The sequence below is a fragment of the Macaca mulatta genome, chromosome 14, assembly GCF_049350105.2.
Source record: "Macaca mulatta isolate MMU2019108-1 chromosome 14, T2T-MMU8v2.0, whole genome shotgun sequence".
NCBI lineage: Eukaryota > Metazoa > Chordata > Mammalia > Primates > Cercopithecidae > Macaca > Macaca mulatta.
In genome coordinates this window covers 130,489,456-130,510,501 of record NC_133419.1, presented here as the reverse complement: position 1 = coordinate 130,510,501, position 21,046 = coordinate 130,489,456, and the positions used below count along the sequence as shown (strand labels likewise).

Here is a 21,046-nt window from a genome sequence, read left to right as displayed (position 1 = left end):
CAAAGCAGGAGCCTGGCATGCGCGTCGCTTCCCCTCCCTGTGCCTCACTGCCCTCCAGGCGTTATTTGAAGGATCCCAGCTGTACTCCTGGCTCCTAGAACAAGGCCTGGCAAACAGACACCAGTGAGTACCCTTTAGATGAGCACATGGGGAGACAGCAGTGTGAAGCTACTGGCCGGGTGCGGTGGCTCACGCCTGTAATCCCAGCACTTTGGGAGGCCAAGGCGGGTGGATCACGAGGTCAGGAGATCGAGACCATCCTGGCTAACATGGTGAAACCCCGTATCTACTAAAAACACAAAAAATTAGCTGGGCCTGGGGGCAGGCGCCTGTGGTCCCAGCTACTCAGGAGGCTGAGGCAGGAGAATGGCGTGAACCTGGGAGGCGGAGCTTGCAGTGAGCCGTGATTGCGCCACTGCACTCCAGCCTGGGCAACAGAGTGAGGCTCCGTCTCAAAAAAAAGTGTGAAGCTACTGGAAATGGGTCCACAGGAACGCAGGTCTGGTAATCAGGTTACAGTTAAACACCCCAAGTACGATATGAGCCTCCATATACTTCCTCCCTCGGGCATTTTCAGGAATGAAGGAGCACCGATTATGAGCAGTGCACAGAGAAGTCCAGCCCTTCACTGCTGGGGGGTGCCCCTTGGTGCCCCGGTACCGGGAGTGGTACGTGCCAGCTCTGCAGGACTTTAGCAACCCCCACCCCACGTCTTCCTCTGCTTCCCTAGGCCTTCATGTGAACATAGCTGGTTAGCATTGAACCGTGGAGAAGAGCGTTAGAGATGTGACGGCTTCCAGGTACATTAAGAAGAAATCCAAGCTCTAGCAGAGGTGATCTGAGGAGCATCTCTATACCCATGAGAAGACAGCAAAGACAGGACTTGGTTCCCCATAGTAGTGACCATGTTCCCAAACTCCCTTGGCCTCCCATCAACCTGCTCCGGCCTGGGAATGTGCCAGGGACCCCTGTGTGATCCAGCCCTTACCACTCTCCAGGTCACGGAAGTGGGGCCTGCTCCGTGTGTGCAGAGATGGACTGTTCTGGTCAAGTGCTCAGGAAACGCTTGTGGGACTTTGTCTACCAGCCTCTCCAAGACACAGTGAGTTCCCCACTGTATGCCCAGAACACCCGGGGTGAGGGTCAGAGCACAGGAAGGCAACCCGGCCAGCGCCTGGAATGCCACCTTCACAGCGGTGTCCAAATCTGAGGCCTCCAGGCCCGATGTTTCTACTCATAGGAGCACAGGTGTTCCACGTCTGTGCTTCACCAAGACGCACCATAAACCGTGCGGGCAGGGGCCTGTGGAGGGAGGTCTCCATCCTGCCCTGCTGGCCCGCTGGAACACAGTGTGCGTGCCCTGCTGCCCTCACCGCAGTGAGTCCCAGGGCAGACACTCAACCAGGCCCAAATCATCTTTCTTTACTCAACCCAAACTTACAAAATATTCTTTTAAAAACTAAATCGGGCTGGGCTCGGTGGCTCACCCCTGTAATCCCAGCACTTTGGGAGGCCAAGGCGGGTGGATCACCTGAGGTCAGGAGTTTGAGACCAGCCTGGCCAACATGGTGAAAACCCATCTCTAATAAAAATACAAAAATTAGCCAGGCATGGTGACAGGCGCCTGTAATCCAAGCTACTTGAGAGGCTGAGGTGAGAGAATCACTTGAACTGGGGAGGCAGGGCTTGCAGTGAGCCAAGATCACTTCATTGCACGCCAGCCTGGGCAACAGAGCAAGACTCCATCTCAAAAAAGAAAAAAAAATTAAATGCCTTTTGTTTAAAATACCCAACAAAATAGTTCAAGCTGTTAACCACTCATTCGTTTTTCAGAAGTCTTTGAATTAGAGCAAAATGGAATTATATTTTCAGTCTGGGTCTTGCTACATGTCCTCAGGTCCCAGTGAAAATCCTTGTTACTGATGATGTAGAAGTATTTATGTCCCCCCACACAGGTTCAGTCTGTAGGTCTTCTTTGGGACTGGAAAATCCGGGCACAGGGGCCGGCCCTGCAGAGTCTCTGTCCAGCCCTTCCCCCTCGAGGCTCCTGTCCAAAGCCGCCCATCACCCCTGGCGGCTGTTCCCTTTGCTTAAGCTTCCCTCAAGGCCAAACAGCCTTCAGCAGAGCTGAACTGCTCAGGGAGGAAGACGAGGGTCACAGGCTGATCCTCCTGAATCAGAGGACAGAACATGTCGTTCTAGTGCCCACAGCCAAGACCTCAAGGAAACATGTTCTCCCTCCAGTCCACACTGCCCCAGGCGAAGGAGTAAGAGGAAGCTGATGGTTTGACCCCTTAAGAGAGGGAAATGCCCAGGGCTGCTGGGGGTGGCCAAGGAAAGAAAGGGCCTGGGGAAGATTTTGAAGTGCTGATGGAGCCAGTTTGGAGTCCTGCTAGCGAAATTTCCACGTGTGCCTAAGCCCGTGAGCTTATGACCTGGCGAGAGAGGTCCTGGCTCCAGCGCCTAAAGCCCCAGGTGGAGCATGCACTGGCTGTGCAGCGGCCCCAGTGCACCCTTCTCTTCCCTACTGAGGAACCCTGAGCAGGAGGCTGTCCAGCCGCACGGCCACAGCGTCCTCTCCTGTAACTGGGAATGACGGAACCCACTCCTGAGGACTGTGATGACGGTGAAGTGAGAGGATGCATCCACGCCACCAGAGTCCCTGACACTTCTTTGGCATACAGATTGGAGCAGTCACTGTTCCAGGGCCCGGCACAGGGGACAGGAAGAGGTTGCTTAGCATCCCACTTGGCAAGGTCAGGGGCACAAAGACAGGGTGGAGGCACAGTGAGGTCCCAGGCTGGACAGGATTAAAATGCCTCGTGGGCATTTGGCGTAGGTCACCTTGAATTTCAGGTTCTTTCCAACCCTGAGGTTCCAGTTCTGAAAGGATATCCCTTAGGCAGCTGCTTTCCCGGGAAGCAAGAACTCCACTGAGCCTTGAAGGGTCACAGAGGTCCTCACACACACCCCAGAAGGCCCCAGGCAGAGGCAACTTTCCTGTAGGCGGCACAGGCTGCTCAGCCAGACCCCATGACCTGACCCTGCCAGGAATGTGACCTGTCTCCCCACCCAGACATGCCCAGGACCTTGTTTCCCAAGTGTCTGCCTCACCTGGGGGCCTGATGCCCCCCAGCCTACACCGGGTGCCCTTTCCCCAGTCACAGATGGCTGATTTGTTGAATTAATGAGTGGCTTCTTCTCTTATCCTTTCCCTTGGCTCATTCAAATAAGCTGGTTTTGCACCATTCTTTTGCACCAGAGTCACATGTTTCAAACCGATTTCATTTTTTTCCTAGTTTATACCTATACGTTTCTTGTGTCCTATTTGTCTTCATTGAGATTTGGATGGGAATCGGATTATGAGCTGCAAAGAGGTGTCAGATACTCGGTGTATTCTGGGAGCTATTCTCCGAATGTCCTTCTGGTGGAGACCGAGATCTCCACCCTTCCTGGGTGGGCCTGGTTCCTCGACCCCCTCCCTCACACTGTGTCCTCAGAGCTCTGTGGAAAAAGCACACGGGCTGAGGATGGAAGAATTTCCCTGTTGAGCTCTTTCCCTATTGAGTTAAACGAGACCATATGAAGTTCCAGAGGGTCTGGCGCAGAGGCCGGGTTATTCTTGATCCAGGGGTGTGGGCAGGGGAAACAGTGATAACCTCCAAGGTAAAAGCAGCGTGTGGGGGAGGGAGCCCGCAGCCAAGCCAAGGGCAAGGGAGAGCTAAGTTCCCATCCCCGGAAAACACACACATCCCTCCCGCTGGAAGGTGCTGAGACTATGGAATAAACAGACAGTGGAGCCGAGTCCCACCCATGCCCGCAACCAGCTCTGGACAGTGTCTTTTTAGGAAACAATGGGAGTGAGTGGAAAGGGTAGAATGAACACATGGTCTCCAAGTTGTAGGCGCAGGACGGTGGAACTTGGGAGGAGACATTCCTCTGGAGGAGAAAAGGAGAAAAATAGAAAGAGGATAGTCAAACCCACTGAAATCCTAAGAGGATCTCTTTATCAAAATACAGTGTCCTCGCTGCAGGCATATCAGGTCACAGAAGCAATTAGTGTCATATACGCATCAGCTTGCGGGGCAGGGAACGGCCTCCATGGGAAGGCTTCTCCTTGTGGCCAGCCAAGCCCTGGAGTAGACCAGCTAGCCCCTGTGCTGGCACCTCCTGGCTGTGGGTTGCACCTGTGCCCCCACACCCCTAAAGGGATGCCCACCCTGACGTCTTCCCCCATTGTCAACGCTGTGCTGGTCATCTCATGGGACAGCAGCTTGAACTGTCTTCCAGGCAGTCCCAAGATATGAAGCCAGGGGAGAAATACTCCCATTCCTTCTTTGGGGTTTGGTCTCATCATTCTTAGTGGCGTTTGGGGCCTTTCCAAGCTCCCTTCCTGATTGTCACCCTGAGGAACAGCCCGGTGGCCTGGCCTGAGATAGCTGTTGTCCTCACTTCCTTCAACCAACACTCTGCTCCCTTTCGCGTCCCCATCAGCCATCCTCACTGAGAAAACTGAGGTGGCATCGTGGCCCATGAAAATCGTCTTCCGTCCGGCTGAGTGGACGCCAGGAACCCAAGAAGCCATGCCGTCGAGGATGTCAGTGCAGATGGAAGACAAGTGCATGCCCGGCCTAGAGCAAACCCCTGGCCCGGGCAGTGCGCCTTCTGGCAGGAACATCTCACAGCCTGGAGGGCTCTGGAAGGTTTGTCAGAGTCCCCAAAAGAAAGAGGACTCATTGGAGGACCATTCCCAAATGCTGATCCACACATATTTGCTGCTGAGACAGTTTTGAGTGTTTGCACAAAAATTAAAGCATTTAAAATACTTTTTCTTCTTTTTTGAGACAAGGTCTCACTGTTTGCCCAGGCTGGAGTGCAGCAGTGGCACAATCTCAGCTCCCTGCAGCCTCAACCTCCTGGGCTCTGGTGATTCTCCCAGGTGACTGGGATCACAGGCGCCCGCCACCGTGCCTGGCTCATTTTGTGCATTTTTACCAGACAGGTAAAAATGTCTATGTTGCCCAGGCCTGGTCTCAACGTCTGGACTCAAACAGTCCAAACCCGCCTCGGCCTCCCAGAGTGCTGGTATTACAGGCATGAGCCACCACGCCTGGCAATACAAGACTGTCTTTTATACCAAGAGTATGAGCTACCTGCAGTTAGCATGTTAAAATCTCCTTTCTTTATGAAATGCTGGTGACAATATGTGACTGATACATAGTGCACGGTGTGGATGTGTGTGATGGAGCACAGTGCTGGCAGGCATATGGTGGATAGATGTATGTATGTATGATATATGTGGACATGAGAGAGCACAGTGCTGGCAGGCATCTGGTGGATAGATGTATGTATGTATGATATATATGGACATGAGAGAGCACAGTGCTGCAGGCATCTGGTGGAGAGATGCATGTATGTATGATATATATGGACATGAGAGAGCACAGTGCTGCAGGCATCTGGTGGATAGATGCATGTATGTATGATATATATGGACATGAGAGAGCACAGTGCTGCAGGCATCTGGTGGAGAGATGCATGTATGTATGATATATGTGGACATGAGAGAGCACAGTGCTGCAGGCATCTGGTGGATAGATGTATGTATGTATGATATATATGGACATGAGAGAGCACAGTGCTGCAGGCATCTGGTGGATAGATGCATGTATGTATGATATATGTGGACATGAGAGAGCACAGTGCTGCAGGCATCTGGTGGAGAGATGCATGTATGTATGATATATGTGGACATGAGAGAGCACAGTGCTGCAGGCATCTGGTGGAGAGATGCATGTATGTATGATATATGTGGACATGAGAGAGCACAGTGCTGGCTCTGGAGACAGATCACTGATATCCAATACCATAGTTCTGAGTGTGGGGCCTTTGGGCAGGTTGTTCAGATTTTTGGTGCCTTGGTGTTCTATCTATGAAGTGGGAAAGACCACGGGGCTGCTGTGAGGTTGAAATGAAATAGGACTCAGAAAGCCCTTAGACTCAGAAAGCCCTTAGAGCACTGGGGACCGTGTTTCTCCTTTCAGCTCACTGCTCCAAGAAATGCAAGTATTTGAGAATCACTGGCTGAAGATCCAATTTTCCTCACCTGTGGTTGCAGGTGGGCAACACACACAAATACACACATGCACGCACACACACCACACACATGCACATTATGCACACACACACCCCCAACGTGCAGTTGCAGGTGGGCAATACATGCACACACACAGCACACACCACACATACAAGCACGCACATACATGCATGCACATGCACACCACACACACACAAGCACGCACATAATGCACGCACACACATACAAGCACGCACATATATGCATGCACACACACACCACATACACACAAGCACGCACATATATGCATGCACACGCACACCACACATACAAGCACGCACATATATGCATGCACACGTGCACACACACCCACACCCACATACACACATACATGCACACACATACGCCTCAAACCTGGAAAACTGATGAAAAGTGAAAAGCAATGTTTGGTCACAGGCACCTGACTTGGGGTCTGTAGGCCCCTCAGGTGCTCCTGGGGAGGGAGAGGGCGTCTGGTGTTACAGCCAGGTCATGTTCTTGTGGCACATTCTGTCTATTCCAGGACTGCACAATCCCCAACACACACACGCACGCACACACCCCTCTGCCCCCAGAATACCTGTGTACATGTGTATGGACAGACATGCCCACATGTGTGGTTTTTAAATGGCCCTGCACAGTTGTCTCTGGGGCCGGCCGGTTGTGTCTCATGGGATAAAGTTCCACTTAGAGATGGCACCCATCTCGGCCCACAGGTCACCACTCTGTCCTCCTCAGTCTCCAAAGCCATTTTCAGAGCCTGCCCTGAGGATTTGTCCTCCTCCAGTCCCCAGTGCCAGAGCCAGCAGGTCCTGGCTATAGACTGGAGGTGGGGACACTAAAGGGTCTGAAGGGCTGGCCAGGAAAGGCTTCAGGCTGGGGACCTCTTCGATGCTCACCCTGAGCCAGGCACCGATTTCACTACCTGAAAGGTGACTGGGAAGCGGCAGAAGGCAGCCGCAAGAACACAACAGACGGCCCCAGCCACCCCGCCCCACCCGTGAGCGCCCACGCCCTGGAACAGCGCAACATCGCCACCGTGCGGCCGCCGGCCTAAACAACAGCCTCTCAGCCCCTGGGGTCCGTAGCTCTAGGTCTCTGGAGACCTCCAAACTGGGTCCAGGATTTTAAACCTTACCTTTTCCATAAAGTCCTTCCTAATCCAGATTTCACTGTGATTCCTGCAGACTCTAGGTCTGAGTGGGACTCGCCATGGCTGCAATAAGCAGGACTCGGGTTAAACTTTCATTAAATTTACATGGTTATGATTCGTAGCTAAAACAATGGCGATACAAGGTAGTTTAGGGGGATCAGAGAGTTGGATCATCTTGAGATCTCAGCAACGAAAACAGCTGGTCAGGAGGGCAACGCCTCTGCGGGGCTGCATTGAGCTTGTGGAGGCACAGCAGCAGCCCTGCGCTCTTCCCCTGTGAGGCCAGCCTGCTGTGCAGGGGACCTGTGCACGGGGGGCCCTTGGCCTGGCCCTCCCACCTCCTCCTCTAACACTTCAGACCTCAGCTGTGGCCTTCGCCTGGGTGAAGGAAAGGCTGGTCAGCACAGACCTGTGCAGGCCTCTGGCCTCTCCCAGCCTCTGCAGGGCTGGACTGCCATGCTCAGCAAGGAGTAACTACAGCCTGCTGGCATTCCCACCCCGTCAGCTCAGGCTCTTGGACCAGAGACTTCTGTCTTCGTGAGAGCTGTCAGCACAGGGCCTGAGTGATGTGTCTGGCCTCTGGAGAGTCAGGGAGTCTCAGCCTGATCTTCTGATCTCCAGCCAGAAGTAACACAGGATTTGGTCCCATAATCTTTTTAAAGGCATTGACACTTGATTGATTTTCCAGGGATCAAATGCTTCTCTACATTCAGGCAGGCTTCCAGCATCCCCCGAGGACCAAGGACGTCCTTTAAACCGCGGCTCTGGGCATCTGCTGGAGCACTTGGTGATGCTGCTGCTCCGTGGCACTTGGAATGGCATGACCTGCTGCTAAAACGGTGCTCTCCAACCTCACGGGAACGCTTCTTAGCACACAGGCCACTGGCCCCATCCAGTGGGCCCCCCAGTTTCTGTTCAGGAGGTCTGGATGAAGCATGAGACTCTGCACCTATGAGTCCCAGGAAACGAAACGACACGCCTTGTCCCACTCAGACCTCCCGCACAGAGTCCTGGAAAGGGTGGGATGGCCCTGAAGGCTGGCCATCCGTGTTCACCCTGCTCCCCGGTTGGGACTCTGACCTGGGGGAGAGAGCAGTCCAGGAGACTGTCAAGCCACAGTGGAGCCGAGGGTGGTGGCATGGCACGGGCTGGGCTCGCCTCCCTGAATCCCACTGCATGGGTGACCACGTCTACACCTGGGCCAAGCCCCAGCTGCCGAGGCTCATGCACACTTAGGAACCAGACCACCCACAGGCCCTGTGGAACCTCTACATTTAACACAGACCATTCCCTCAGCGCCTGCACTGGGCACTTCTGTCTGACGTTATCAGGAGGGAATGAGCACGTCAGAGCAGAAAAGGAATGACATTTACAGCACACACAGGAGTCCTTCAGTGTCGTCTTCACTCTACTTCCCATGCCTTGGTGAGAACAGATGTTCCTTCCCTCCCTGGGGAGGAAAATGCGACAGATATTCTCGAACAGGTTCCAGGCAACACTCCCTCCCTCAAAAGGGTAAAACAGGCTAAAATGAAAGAGGCACTGCAGGCCGGGCGCAGTGGCTCACGCCTGTAATCCCAGCACTTTGGGAGGGGAACACGGGCGGATCACCTGAGGTCAGGAGTTCAAGACCAGCCTGACCAAAATGGAGAAACCCCGTCTCTACTAAAAATACAAAATTAGCTGGGCATGGTGGTGCATGCCTGTAACCCCAGCTACTCGGGAGGCTGAGACACGAGAACAGTTTGAACCCAGAAGGCGGAGGTTGCGGTGAGCCAAGATTGAGCCATCGCACTCCAGCCTGGGCAACAAGAGCGAAACTCCACCTCCAAAAAAAAAAAAAAAAAAAAAAAGGGAGAAAGAGGCACTGCAAACCCCACCTCCCCCGAGAAGCCTTGCAGCATTGCTCCAATCAGACTATATTTCCTCCCTTTTGTTTCCATAACTCATGGCAGGCAAAAAAAAAAAAAAAAAAAAAAATCATTGAACACACACACATCAGCAATGTTCTAGGACAGGCCTGAGCTGGGGACATAGTGGTGAGCCAAGGCTACCCTCTGCCCTCCGGACACTGGCCATGTCATTTCTCTCCCCGGGTCCTCTTCCCTGCCCAAAGCTCCTGTGGTCCATCATCATACCAGAAGCCGTCAAATGTTCCCCCAAAAGCTCCCTAACCCTGCCCCAGATTTAGACATTGTCCCTTCAGGCCACCAAGCAAGGAGAGAGGGAATATTTTAAATTAATAAGTAAAAATCGAGGGAGGCTGGGGGTGGTGGCTCAGCACGTGCCCAACGCAGGAAGATGATGAGCCCAGGAGTTCGAGACCAGCCTGGGAAACATAGTGAGACCCTGTCTCTACAAAAAGAATACAAAACTTAGCTAGATGTGGTGGTGGGCACCTCTAGTCTCAGCTACTCGGGAGGTTGAGGCAGGAGGAGAGCTTGAGCCCAGGAGACTGAGGCTGCAATGAACTGTGATCATGTCGCTGCATTCCAGCCTGAGTGACAAAGCAAGACCCTGACTCAAAAAAAAAAAAAAAAAATCAAGGGGGATGGCATAGGAGGTGTGGGTGCCCTTGAGCCAGGCAGTACCCTTCCTCCAAGGCCTTGGGACCCATCTGCTTAGCCTTCACTGGACAGACAGCCAGGTGTTCATGCACTGCCTCACATCTGTCCCTGTGTGTGCGCTCACATGACCACCTCTCCACCAAACACGAAGCCACACTTCCGCCCATCCTCCTCTGACAAAGCTCCTCCCTCTCCTAGGTTGGACAGGGGCCTGGGCACCAGTGTACCCCCTCTCCACCATCCCCACACATTCGTCTCCCCACCTCACCAACTCGCGTGTCCCTCCTACCAGGGCACCAGGCCCCTGGTCTCGGAAGCCACAGGTCAGAGCAAAACCAGCCCTTTGCTGGCCTGGAGAAAGCACCGCACTGTGGTCCCCACCCAGCCTGACTCCGGTCTGTGCTGAGGGGAATGGACGTCCCGTTTCTTGCAACTCCAGTAGGAAGAAGAAAGGAGGGCGCGACTCCAGTAGGAAAAGAAACTTAAAAAGAAATAAAATGTTTTACTCATTTACACAAATACACACACTGAAGTCCACCCTGGGAGCTGGTAAAACAATTCCAATCTCAGACCCGTCAGTTTTCCAGGGTCCTCTGAGCCTGGGCTTCCTGAAGAGCACGGCCCAAGGGCCCCACAGCCCAGATCCGGCAGCCCCCCACCTTCACTGAGGAGGCCCGGAGGCTCTGTTCCCGCTGCTCCTTAGAGACAGGGGAGCCAGCTGTGCAGAAACGGGCCTCGGCCCAGCTTGGGGCTGCTGGGGGAAGCTGTGTCTTCAAACTTTTGCCCCCAGTAGAACCACCACTGTCCTCCCCTTCCACCTCCCAGCTCCACTTCGGAGGCTGAGGAAGCGGAGAGCTTTTCTAGGCAGATCTGGAGCCCTGGAGATGCAGTTCACAGTCTATGTTCTGGGGCGCTGGTGCAGTCAGCAGTCCAGTCTCCAGCCTGCAGGCGCGCACACTGGGGTGGACGGTGGGGGACCCCGCAGGCGTACACATTTGGGTGGCCCCTACCCCTATACCCCAGTTTTCTCTTTGATCCAGTCCCGAAACAGAGGGAGCCTCGTGTACACGCCCGGCTTGTTCCTCTGAGCGCAGCCGTCTCCCCAGCTCACCACACCGGCCTGGAAGATTCGCCCATCTGCCTCCACGCTGGACAGGGGTCCCCCAGAGTCACCCTGGACGGAGACAAGCCCTGCCGTGAGTCCCCAGTCCCGCCTCTCCCGGGGCCTACCTGCCACCCTCCTGCCCCGGGGCGCACCTGGCAGGAGTCCACGCCGCCGCTGAGGAAGCCCACGCACATCATGCGTGGCGTGATCTGCTGCGGCAGGAGGCTCTCGCAGGTGGTCTGGTTGATGACACGGATCTCACCCTTCTGCAGGATCAGCGCGCCGGTGCCTGGGGAGAGGGCAGGACAGGGCTGGGAGCCGGGCTGCTTCGGGGGCAGCGTCATTCGAGGCGCTCCCCACGGGTCATTTGACTCGCAAAACTCTGGAACAGCCCAGATGCCCCGGGCTGACAAACGGGTAATCCGCGTCTACTCAGTGGGCTCTGGCATTAGCAGCCACCTAGAGAAAGCAGGGGCGTGCTGAGATCTGCCAGGCGAATTGAGAGGGAACAGACGCCGCCACAAGCAGGGGTGAGGAAACAAGCAGCAGAGAGGGAAGGTGCGGCAAATGCCCCCGGGGTTCTGTGAGGGCACTGGAGCTGTATGTCCTGTTCGTTTTCTTTCCAAAGTCTACAAATGTTCAGCATATGCTATAGAGTGGATTTTTTCAATCTAGCCTTTGCCAACTAATGGCCTGCTTCCCTTCATACCCACCCCTCACGTGCCTTAAGCACCACTGGGCTTAAGGTGTTGCTATCTTCATTATGCGGATGAACAAACAGGGTCAGAGTTTAAGCAACTCGCTCAGGGTTACTCAGGTAGTTAGGGGCAAAGCCAGCCTTCAGTCCTGAGCCCGGGCTGCAAATCCCATGCCCCTTTTACTAAAGGCCTCCATTCCGCCCTGGACAGCCTCATTCTGCCAGGCAGAGGGAGACTGGGCGGCCCCTCGCCCCACGGCTGGACACGCAGAGGAAACACAGCCTTGGAGGAAGGCCCCAGGCCCTCTGTGGAGCCCTGGGTCAGCCCGAAGCTCACCTCCATACTGGGTGTGTCCCCAGCCTGTGACCCAGATGGCCTTGCCGGCAGGGAAGACATGCGAGGCATCCGGCAGGCAGATGGGCCGCACCACGGAGCTGTACTCCACCGGTTTCTCCAGCTCCAGCAGCGCGATGTCGTAGTCGAAGGTGAAGTCGTTGAAGGAGGGGTGGGAGATGATGCGCTTCAGCCGGCGCTCCTGCACCTCGGGGGCGCTGCGCTGGCTCTGGTCGTGCAAGCCCAGGAAGGCCGTCCACTGCGTGGGGTCCGAGTACCTGGAAGGGGGAGCCGCTGTGAGACCGCGCGGTCACTCGGGTCTGTGCACAGGGCCCCGCAGCCCTGCGCCTTCCCAGAGGACTCCACATGGACGAGGCACAGCAGCTGCTGAGAGAAGATGACGGTGCCAGCTCTTACTTGGTCTTGACCCTAAGCTAGAAACTACTAAGTGCCTCCCGCTGCAGTAAGAAACTGCTCTTAAACTCTCTACCCCCCTCCTTGAATACATTTTTAATCTGATGACCAAAAATTAGGTATCTTATGAACCTGATCTTTCACAGGAGGAATAACAGAAAAATCAACCCAAATGATTTTTCTTTTCTTTTTTCTTGTTGTTGTTGTTGTTGTTGTTATTGTTGAGACAGTCTTGCTCAGTCGCCCAGGCTGGAGTGCAGTGGCGCAGTCTCAGCTCACTGCAACCTCTTCCTCCCAGATTCAAGTGGTTCTCCTGCCTCAGCCTCCTGAGTATCTGGGATTACAGGTACACACCACGTCTGGCTAATTTTTAGATTTTTAGTAGAGACGGGGTTTCACCATGTTGGTCAGGCTGGTCTCGAACTCCTGACCTCGTGATCTGCCCCCCCCTTGGCCTCCCAAAGTGCTGGGATTACAGGTGTGAGCCACCATGCCCCGCCCAAATAAATTTTTAATGTAGTGGTATATAACCTAAGACCAAAATGAATTGAAAAATATGTTGTGTTGTATCTACTAAGTTTCTTGTTGGCTATGGAATAGGTTTAGCGATTCTGAAGCTGTTCCATGTGCACTGCAGAGCGGGCGCTCACCCTAGTGTGGGGAAAGGGAGGCACAGATGTGGAATGGGATCAGAGGTATCAGGAAAGGCTCATTATTTTTACTTTATTTTATTATTATTTTGTGAGATGGAGTCTCACTCTGTCACCCAGGCTGGAGTGCAGAGGCGTGATCTCAGTTCACTGTAACCTGCACCTCCCAGGTTCAAACGATTTTCTGGCCTCAGCCTCCCGAGTAGCTGGGACTACAGGATGCGCAGCCACGCCTGGCTAATTTTTGTATTTTTAATGGAAACAGGGTTTCGCCATGTTGGCCAAGCTGGTCTCGTACTCCTGACCTCAAACAACCAGCCCGCCTCAGCCTCCCAAAGTGCTGGAATTACAGGCATAAGCCACCATGCCCACTGGCTCACAATTCTTAAAAACTGGTCTAAAACCAGTGCTGTCTCTAGCAGCACCCAGAACTTAGTGTCTAAATATCCTTCTCTATTGAAAGGAACAAGGGCTCCTTGGAAAAATGGCTGATTTCAGATCTGGGTCTTAATGGAAAGCATAAAGCAAACCTAGAACATTTTGTTTCTGCAGGAAGCAATCAAGCACTCAAACACCAATGTGGTCCGTCTGACAAAGCTGGTTAAAATGAGGACAATAAGAACCCTGAAATAAATGGTGACAGGGTGACACTACTACACAGGCGGAATAATAAAAATGGGTGGGATAATCCATCGGTCCACCCTGAGTCTAAAAAGTAATTTCAAAAGAGTTTATAAAGGGACAAAGGAAAGCTATTATTTACAGAGAAAAAGCAGCCTCTGGCCAGGTGTGGTGGCTTACTCCTGTAATCCCAGCACTTTGGGAGGCCGAAGCGGGTGGATTACCTGAGATCAGGAGTTCAAGACCAGCCTGGCCAGCATGGTGAAACCCCGCTTCTACTAAAAACACAAAAATTAGCTGGGCATGATGGTGGCCGCCTGTAATCCCAGCTACTCAGGAGGCTGAGGCAGGAGAATCGTTTGAACCCAGGAGGTGGAGGTTGCAGTGAGCCGAGACGGCACCACTGAACTCCAGCCTGGGCAGCAAAGTGAGACTCCACCTCAAAAAAGAAAAGAAAAAGGAAAGAAGGGAGGAAGGGAGGAAGGGAGGAAGGGAGGGAGGAAGGAAGGAAGGAAGGGAGGGAGGGAGGGAGGGAAGGAGGGAGGGAGGGAGAGAGAGAGAGAGGGAGGGAGGGAGGGAGAGAGAGAAAGAGAGAGAGGGAGGGAGAGAAAGAAAAAGTGATCAGCTCCTAAATGCTGAAGAAACAGTACAATAAGGAACCACATTCTCACCTACCACAGTAATAATCAACAAATGTGAGAATTACCAACGGACACTGAGACGCTAGGTAAAATACGGCTGGAGAACGAGACACGCTGATTCAAAGAATCACCTGTGATGGTGTATTCACAGCCAAGGTGGAAGGCCCTTTATGATGGCAAAATCTGCTGGGCTCCCCGAGCCAGGTGCTCAGGCTCCTCTCCCAATCAGCCGCTGTCACGGGGGATCATGCTCTCCCTGAGAAGTGTACAGCACCACCCATGCACTGCTTCCTAACCCAGCCACGAAAACAGAGTCGGGAAAACCCAAATTGCGAGGCATCCTGTAAGATAACTGGCCCGAACTTTTCAACAATGTCAATGCCATAAAAAAACAAAAAATAAAAGGCATAGAGAAACTGTTATTGATTAAAATGAGATTAAAGAAACCTAATGACTAAATACAAGGCATGACCCTTGACTGCATCCTAGAACTTTTTTAAAAAAGCTCTGAAGAAGGCCGGGCGCGGTGGCTCACGCCTGTAATCCCAGCACTTTGGGAGCTCCAAGTGAGAGGAGCACAAGGCCAGGAGTTCGAGACCAGCCTGGCCAACATGGTGAAACCCCATCTCTACTAAAAATACAAAAATTAGCCGGGCGTGGTGGCAGGTGCCTGTAATCCCAGTTACTCAGGAGGCTGAGGCAGGAGAATCACCTGAACCCGGGAGGCGGCGGTTGCAGTGAGCTTGGATTGCACCACTGCACTCCAGACTGGGCGATAAAGTATGTCTCAAACAAACAAACAAAAAAAACTTCTAAAGAAGAACACGACGGGCATGATTGGAGGACATTTACGATGCGTACATCAGCTCCCAGCACAAAGCAATGCCGCCATTTCTCAGTGTGGGACAGCGTCCTCGTTCTTGGAGACACAGGCCGAGGCACCTGGTGGGAAGCCTCACAATGGCTGCCCCCAACTGGGAAATGGCTCAGAAAAATACACTCGGGTGCAAACAGAGAGAAAGCAAATGTGATTAACTCAATCACTGAATGTAGATCAGAGGTATAAGAGTGTTGCCTGTATGGCCAGGTGCGGTGGCTCACACCTGTAATCCCAGCACTTTGGGAGGCCGAGGCAGGGGAATCATGAGGTCAGAAGTTCGAGACCAGCGTGGCCAGCATGGTGAAACCCTGTCTCCACCAAAAATACAAACAATTAGCCAGGTGTGGTGGCACACACCTGTAGTCCCGGCTACTCCGGAGACTGAGGCAGGAAAATTGCTTGAACCCAGGAGATGGAGGTTGCAGTGAGCTAGGATCACCCCCACTGCACTCCAGCCTGGGGATAGAGCGAGACTCTGTCTCAAAAAAAAAAAAAAAAAGTGTTCACTGTACTAGTCCTTTTTTTCATTCATTGTATTTACAACATTTTTGTAGGTTTGAAAAATTTCAAAATAAAGCATTGGAAAAATACATATCTAAAATAGAAAATGTATGTGACAAGAGAAAGGCATGAACACCCGCTTCATTTTCCCTCACCTCTCAGGAAAGTCAAAAGGTTACTGAACCACCCAGCCAGGGCACCTCCCCGACCCTGGAGCACTAAACCGAGCCTCTGCCTCCACATCTCTCCCCATGCCTGCCTGAGCCCTGGTCCACTCTCGCTGCCCCGGCGTCCATCCCCTTCTGGCCTTCCTTTCTTTTTTTTTGAGATGGAGTCTTACTCTGTTGTCCAGGCTGGAGTGTAGTGGCATGATCTTGGCTCACTGCAACCTCCACCTCCCAGGCTCAAGTGATTCTCCCGCCTCAACTACCCCCAAGTAGCTGGGACTACAGGCACCTGCCACCATGCCTGGCTAATTTTTGTATTTTGAGTAGAAATGGGGTTTCACCATGTTGGTCAGGCTAGTCTCGAACTCCTGACCTCAGGTGATCCGCCCGCCTTGGCTTCCCAAAGTGCTGGGATTATAGGCATAAGCCACTGTGCCCGGCCCCATTCTGGCCTTTTTTTACAGCCAACTCCCTACAGAATCGCAGGCCTAGGCCGAAGCTCAGTTTTCCAACCTGGGCTATACCCGATCTCGCTTCACTGTAATCTGTTGCCACCAGAAAATGACTTCCCAAAAGCTGCTTTTGTGAGATCCTTTTTGTCCCATTCCACAGCCTCAAAGGATTCCCAAGAGCTGCGAGGTGAGGCCTTGGGACCCACCCAGGCCTTCTGCGTTCACCGTTAATTGACCTGACCTTTCTGATGGCTTCCCAGCCTGCTCACATCCAGCCACATACTCACCCCTGCATCAACTCATTCACTCAACAATCCCTGGGCATCTGTGATGTAATCTATGACCCAGTCTTCAGGTTCACCATGTACACAGGGAGAGAGATGAAAACCACTGATTACAACATGACACGAAGGGTTCCACAGAGGACTGGGTAGAAAGCTGTGGAAGAGGATGGGCTGGGAGTCCGGAAATGAAGTGAGTTATGAACCAAGCCATCACATAGGCCTGGCCAGCTATGGCCTGAAGCAGTGGAGAATGCCACAAGTTTAAGGAGAACAAAGGTAGCCGGGCACAGTGGCTCACACCTGTAATCCCAGCACTTTGGGAGGCCAAGGCAGGCAGATCACCTGCGGTCAGGATTTCAAGACTAGCTTGGCTAACATGGTGAAACCCCGTTTCTACTAAAAGTACAAAAAATTAGCCAAGCGTGGTGGTGCATGCCTGTAATCCCAGCTACTCAGGAGGGTGAGGCAGGAGAATCGCTTGAACCAGGGAGGCAGAGGTTGCAGTGAGAGGAGATCGCACCATTGCACTCCAGCTTGCGCAACAAAAGTGAAATTCACTCTCAAAAAAAAAAAAAGAGAGCAAAGCATGTTCAGGAAGCCCTCACACTGAGCATGGGGAAGGCGTGAGGACCGCACTGGAGACTGAGGCAGGATGGACGGGCAGGGGCCAGATAACATGGCCATGTCGGTCATGAAGGAGTTACTGCAAGCCGTGGCGGGCGTTGCGCAACAGACTGGGGTGACCAGATTTTGGGAAGATCACTCCGGGCTCGAGTGGTGCAGACAGTCCTGAGAGGAAAGGAAGTGGATGGAGAGAGGTGCTGCAGCTGCCCAGGCTACAGTGAGCTGGGACGAGCAAGATGGTGGCAGTGCAAATAGAAGAGAGTAGAAATGTTTCAGGAATGCCCAGGAGACAAGGATGTAGCTGAAAGGCTATCATGGGATTGGGGAGAGGGGAGAGCCATCCTCGTCCCTCTGGCTCAATTCCTCATGATCCCAATACCCAGCATGGACACCCCCATCCAGCTCTTTGCCCTGTGCCTGCAGGTTTCCACCTCCCTCCTCCAAGCCCTCCCTGTTCACCCGGCAAGCTCAGCTCAAGACCCCGCTTTCATGAAGCCCTCTCTGCAAACTCAGCCAATGGGCAAGTCTGACAGTATTTGATTATATCAGCAGACTCAGCCTCTAATGTTTAAGGCATGCACATCTACCAGTAGCTGAGAGACTGGTTGTGAAGATGCAGCCACTGCTATCCCCCATGGTGACCCCAGTGGCTGGAGTGCAGTTGGGAATCGCGAGTGCTCAGGTAGAACTTCTGATGTCCCAAACACTCTTCTCGATGTTGACACAGTAAGTTGTTTTATCCCTGAAACAGCCCTGCAAGGTAGGGTCACCCTTTTTAAGATGAGGACTCGCACAGAGAGGGCAACTTGCCAAAGATCATACAGCTAATACGTTGTAGACCACAGCTGGAACCTAGGCAGCCTGTGCAGTTAACCGCAACGTGATGCCGCCTCCCGGCAGTGCCCGATGAATGCATGACGACTTAGCCCTGTGCTCAGGGTCCCTTGATACCAGGCCTCTGCACACCTCACACCTCCCTGCCTCTGCATACGACATTCCCTTTGTCTGGAAGGTCTGAGCCACCTGGTCCAGCTGACAAACACCCTCACCTTCAACCTCAGTTCAGACACCCATGTTGAGTGTTCCCAACAGTCGCCCTCCCCAGTCCCTCAGGCATATAGGTTTAAAATTCTAAACTCCACATGCTGGGCCCAAGGGAGCCTGGACACAGCCCTGGCACAGCACTTACTGCACGAGTGTGTCATGTCCTACCCTCACAAGTCTGTGGCACACAATCTGCAGGGACCAAGTCCTATTCACGTTGGTCTCTCTAGTGTCAGTAATAACCACGGGTGTGGAATATTAATTGCACTACACATTGGCAGAAGCATGACTGATGATCAATACAGGATGAAGGAGAAGGAAATGAGAAAGGAAGCAATGAAGCAAAGGAAAGGAGAAAGCAGTACAGGACAGCAGCGGTGTTCTTAGTATGCACCCAGCCATTTCCTAGCTCCACCTGCTGACGGGGCCTGGACATGACACCGTGATGACAATGAACACACTAAGCAACTGGAACTTGGTCTCTAAATACCATCCCCAGTAAAGGCCTCCTTGGAGAAATGGCTGGTCCTAGGGCTGGGCTGGGGAAACACAAGATGAGCCTATTGTACCTCGTAGTGCCAGAAAGCAAGGACGTGGCTCAAAAAAGGAAAGAATGGGGCATGTCAAAGAGGCACAGAAGCCAACCTCAAAGAGCAGTGGTTGACCCAGGCACGGTGGCTCACATCTGTAATGCCAGCACTTTGGGAGGCCAAGATGGGAGGATCACTTCAGCCTAGGAGCTGGAGGCCAGGCTTAGCACTTAGCAAGGCTCTGTCTCTACAAAAATTTTAAACTAGCTGGGCATGGTGGCATATGCCTGTAGTCCCAGCTACTTGGGAGGCTGAGGCAGGAGGATTGCTCAAGCCCAGGGGTTCAAGACTGCAGCGAGCTATGATTTGCACCACTGAACTTCAGCCTGGGTGACACAGTGAGACTCTGACTCACATACACACACAGACACACACACAAAATTCTTAAGCTCACATTACTCCAAAAAAAAAAAAAAAAAAATCATCCCTGCTCTGGGTGAGGTTGGGTATGACAGAATGAGACAAGGGACAGTCTCAGGTTGGACAAAGCCACATGTCAAGCACCCAGTGAAGCTGGGGACCATGGAGCTGGGTCCACTCCCCACAGGCTCTTGCTGTCTGTCTCCATCACCCAAGCCCTGTGCACGTGTCTGAGCGTGCTCCATCTGTGCTGCAGGCCTCCCTCCTGCTGTGGGCCCATCTCTCCTCCCTGCAAAGGGCAGCTGAGGGTTTGGGTCACCTGCTCCTGGAGCTGTCTACCACGGAAAATCATGCAGCCAGCAGAAAGCACATCCGCTTCTCCCGAGGGTGGACTCTCCTGGAAGGCCCACCCCTGCGCCTGCCTCTTCAGAGCAAGCCAGGCCCTAAAACTCCTCCCTTCAGCCGATGGCCAGATGCCCAGAGAGGCTGGGAGCTAAGACACAAATAGCGCAGCCTGGGATGCCCACATGACCCTTCCAGGCCTCTCATCTGCCTGTGTGTCTGAGGCCATGACATGCTGAGCACCTACTATGTGCCAGGCACAGCGCAAAGTGACTCAGGTACAGCATCGTACTTAATTCTCACAACTCTAAGGGTGGGAACTGATACTGTCACCATCATCAGTGAAGATCCCAAGGCCTAGGAAGTTTGAATAACCTGCCCAGGGTCACCGGCAAGCCAGAGCTGGAGCATGAATCCAAAGCTCATGTTGGCCAATCCGAGGAGTCGTGCAGTGCAGACTCACCGGAGACCACACCCGTGCTCCAGTCTGGCTCTGCCACTTAACAGCTGTGCCGCTTCGAGCAAACATCTCTACTTCTCTGAACCTTACTTTCTGTACAATGACGATACAATCGACCTGCCTAACTTGCTGGGCGTCTTAGGAGAGGCACAGGGACAGCACTTGGCTGCCAGTGGGCACCGAATACAGTGAGTTTTTATTGTTACTGTTACTAAGCCCCGTCCTGGGATATCTGTTCATTTGGTTTGGACGCTTGTCCCCTCCAAATCTCATGTGGAAATGGGATCCCCAGTGTTGGAGGTGGGCCTGATGGGAGGTGTTTTGGTCACAGATCCCTCCTGAATGTTTTGGTGCCCTCCCGATGGTGATGGGTGAGTTCTGAGTTCACACGAGGCTGGCTGCTTAAGAGTCTGGGACCTCCTCCTGCTCTCTCTTGCTCCCGCTTTCGCCATGTGACGTGCCTGCTCCCCCTTCACCTTCTGCCACGGATGGAAGCTCCCTGTGACCCTCACCAGAAGCAGAGGCTGGCACCACGCTTCCTCTACAGCCTGCAGAACCATGAGCCAAATAAACCTCTTTTCTTTATAAATGACCCAGTCTCAGGTATTTCTTTAGAGCAGCTCAAGAATGGACTAACACATGTGCTCACCCCTCCAATGCCCTTCCTTGGTGCCAACCCACCCTGGCATGACTCCCAGATGCAAGGGACCAGTAAGGAGGCTCCCTGCTGCCCACCCAGAGACCCACCTGAATCCTCTGTCGTCGATGTAGCAGTGCGCGGCGGAGACCAGCCAGTTGGGAGAGATGAGGGAAGCTCCGCAGACATGGCCCTGGCCCAGCGCGTGGAGGCTCACCTGCCAGGGCCACTCGCCCTCATCCGCATCTGTGCCCCCAACAACACGAGCCTGTCTCGTGAATGACCGCAGCCCACAGTCTGCAGAGGGGGGCAGAGAACCAGAGGACAGCAAGTCAAGGTGGGGACATCAAACCCCAAGGGGACATGCAGTGGGTGCCAGGAGACCCTGTGTGGGGAAGCCAGCTTTTG

At 53.3% G+C, this 21,046-nt stretch overlaps 2 protein-coding genes and 1 long non-coding RNA gene across 7 annotated transcripts in view; 1 reads left to right on the top strand and 2 right to left on the bottom strand.

The window, feature by feature from the left end:
- Positions 1–4,825, top strand: part of ZBTB44 (zinc finger and BTB domain containing 44) — an 85,903-nt gene extending 81,078 nt beyond the window's left edge. The window contains exons 7-8 of one of the 4 annotated variants that reach the window (XM_077964688.1): positions 999–1,102; positions 4,495–4,825. In XM_077964688.1, the coding sequence (XP_077820814.1) occupies positions 999–1,102; positions 4,495–4,536 (146 nt within the window). In that variant the 3' untranslated portion in view covers positions 4,537–4,825. Of the gene's footprint in view, positions 1–730; positions 1,601–4,494 lie in introns of those variants that run through there. The other 3 variants (XM_077964690.1, XM_077964687.1, XM_077964689.1) reach the window with 3 other exon arrangements.
- Positions 4,826–7,352: 2,527 nt separating this feature from the next.
- LOC144334498 (uncharacterized) lies at positions 7,353–10,316 on the bottom strand. The gene is made up of 2 exons (XR_013404434.1): positions 10,104–10,316; positions 7,353–8,217 (listed from the first exon to the last, which is right to left on the bottom strand). It is a non-coding gene; the product is annotated as an uncharacterized LOC144334498 (long non-coding RNA).
- A 1-nt stretch (position 10,317) lies between these two features.
- Positions 10,318–21,046, bottom strand: part of ST14 (ST14 transmembrane serine protease matriptase) — a 52,781-nt gene continuing 42,052 nt past the window's right edge. For both annotated transcript variants that reach the window (XM_015116118.3, XM_015116117.3), the window contains exons 16-19: positions 20,749–20,935; positions 11,975–12,249; positions 11,093–11,229; positions 10,318–11,009 (exon numbers count right to left, since the gene is read on the bottom strand). In XM_015116118.3, the coding sequence (XP_014971604.3) occupies positions 10,848–11,009; positions 11,093–11,229; positions 11,975–12,249; positions 20,749–20,935 (761 nt within the window). In that variant the 3' untranslated portion in view covers positions 10,318–10,847. The remainder of the gene's footprint in view (positions 11,010–11,092; positions 11,230–11,974; positions 12,250–20,748; positions 20,936–21,046) is intronic.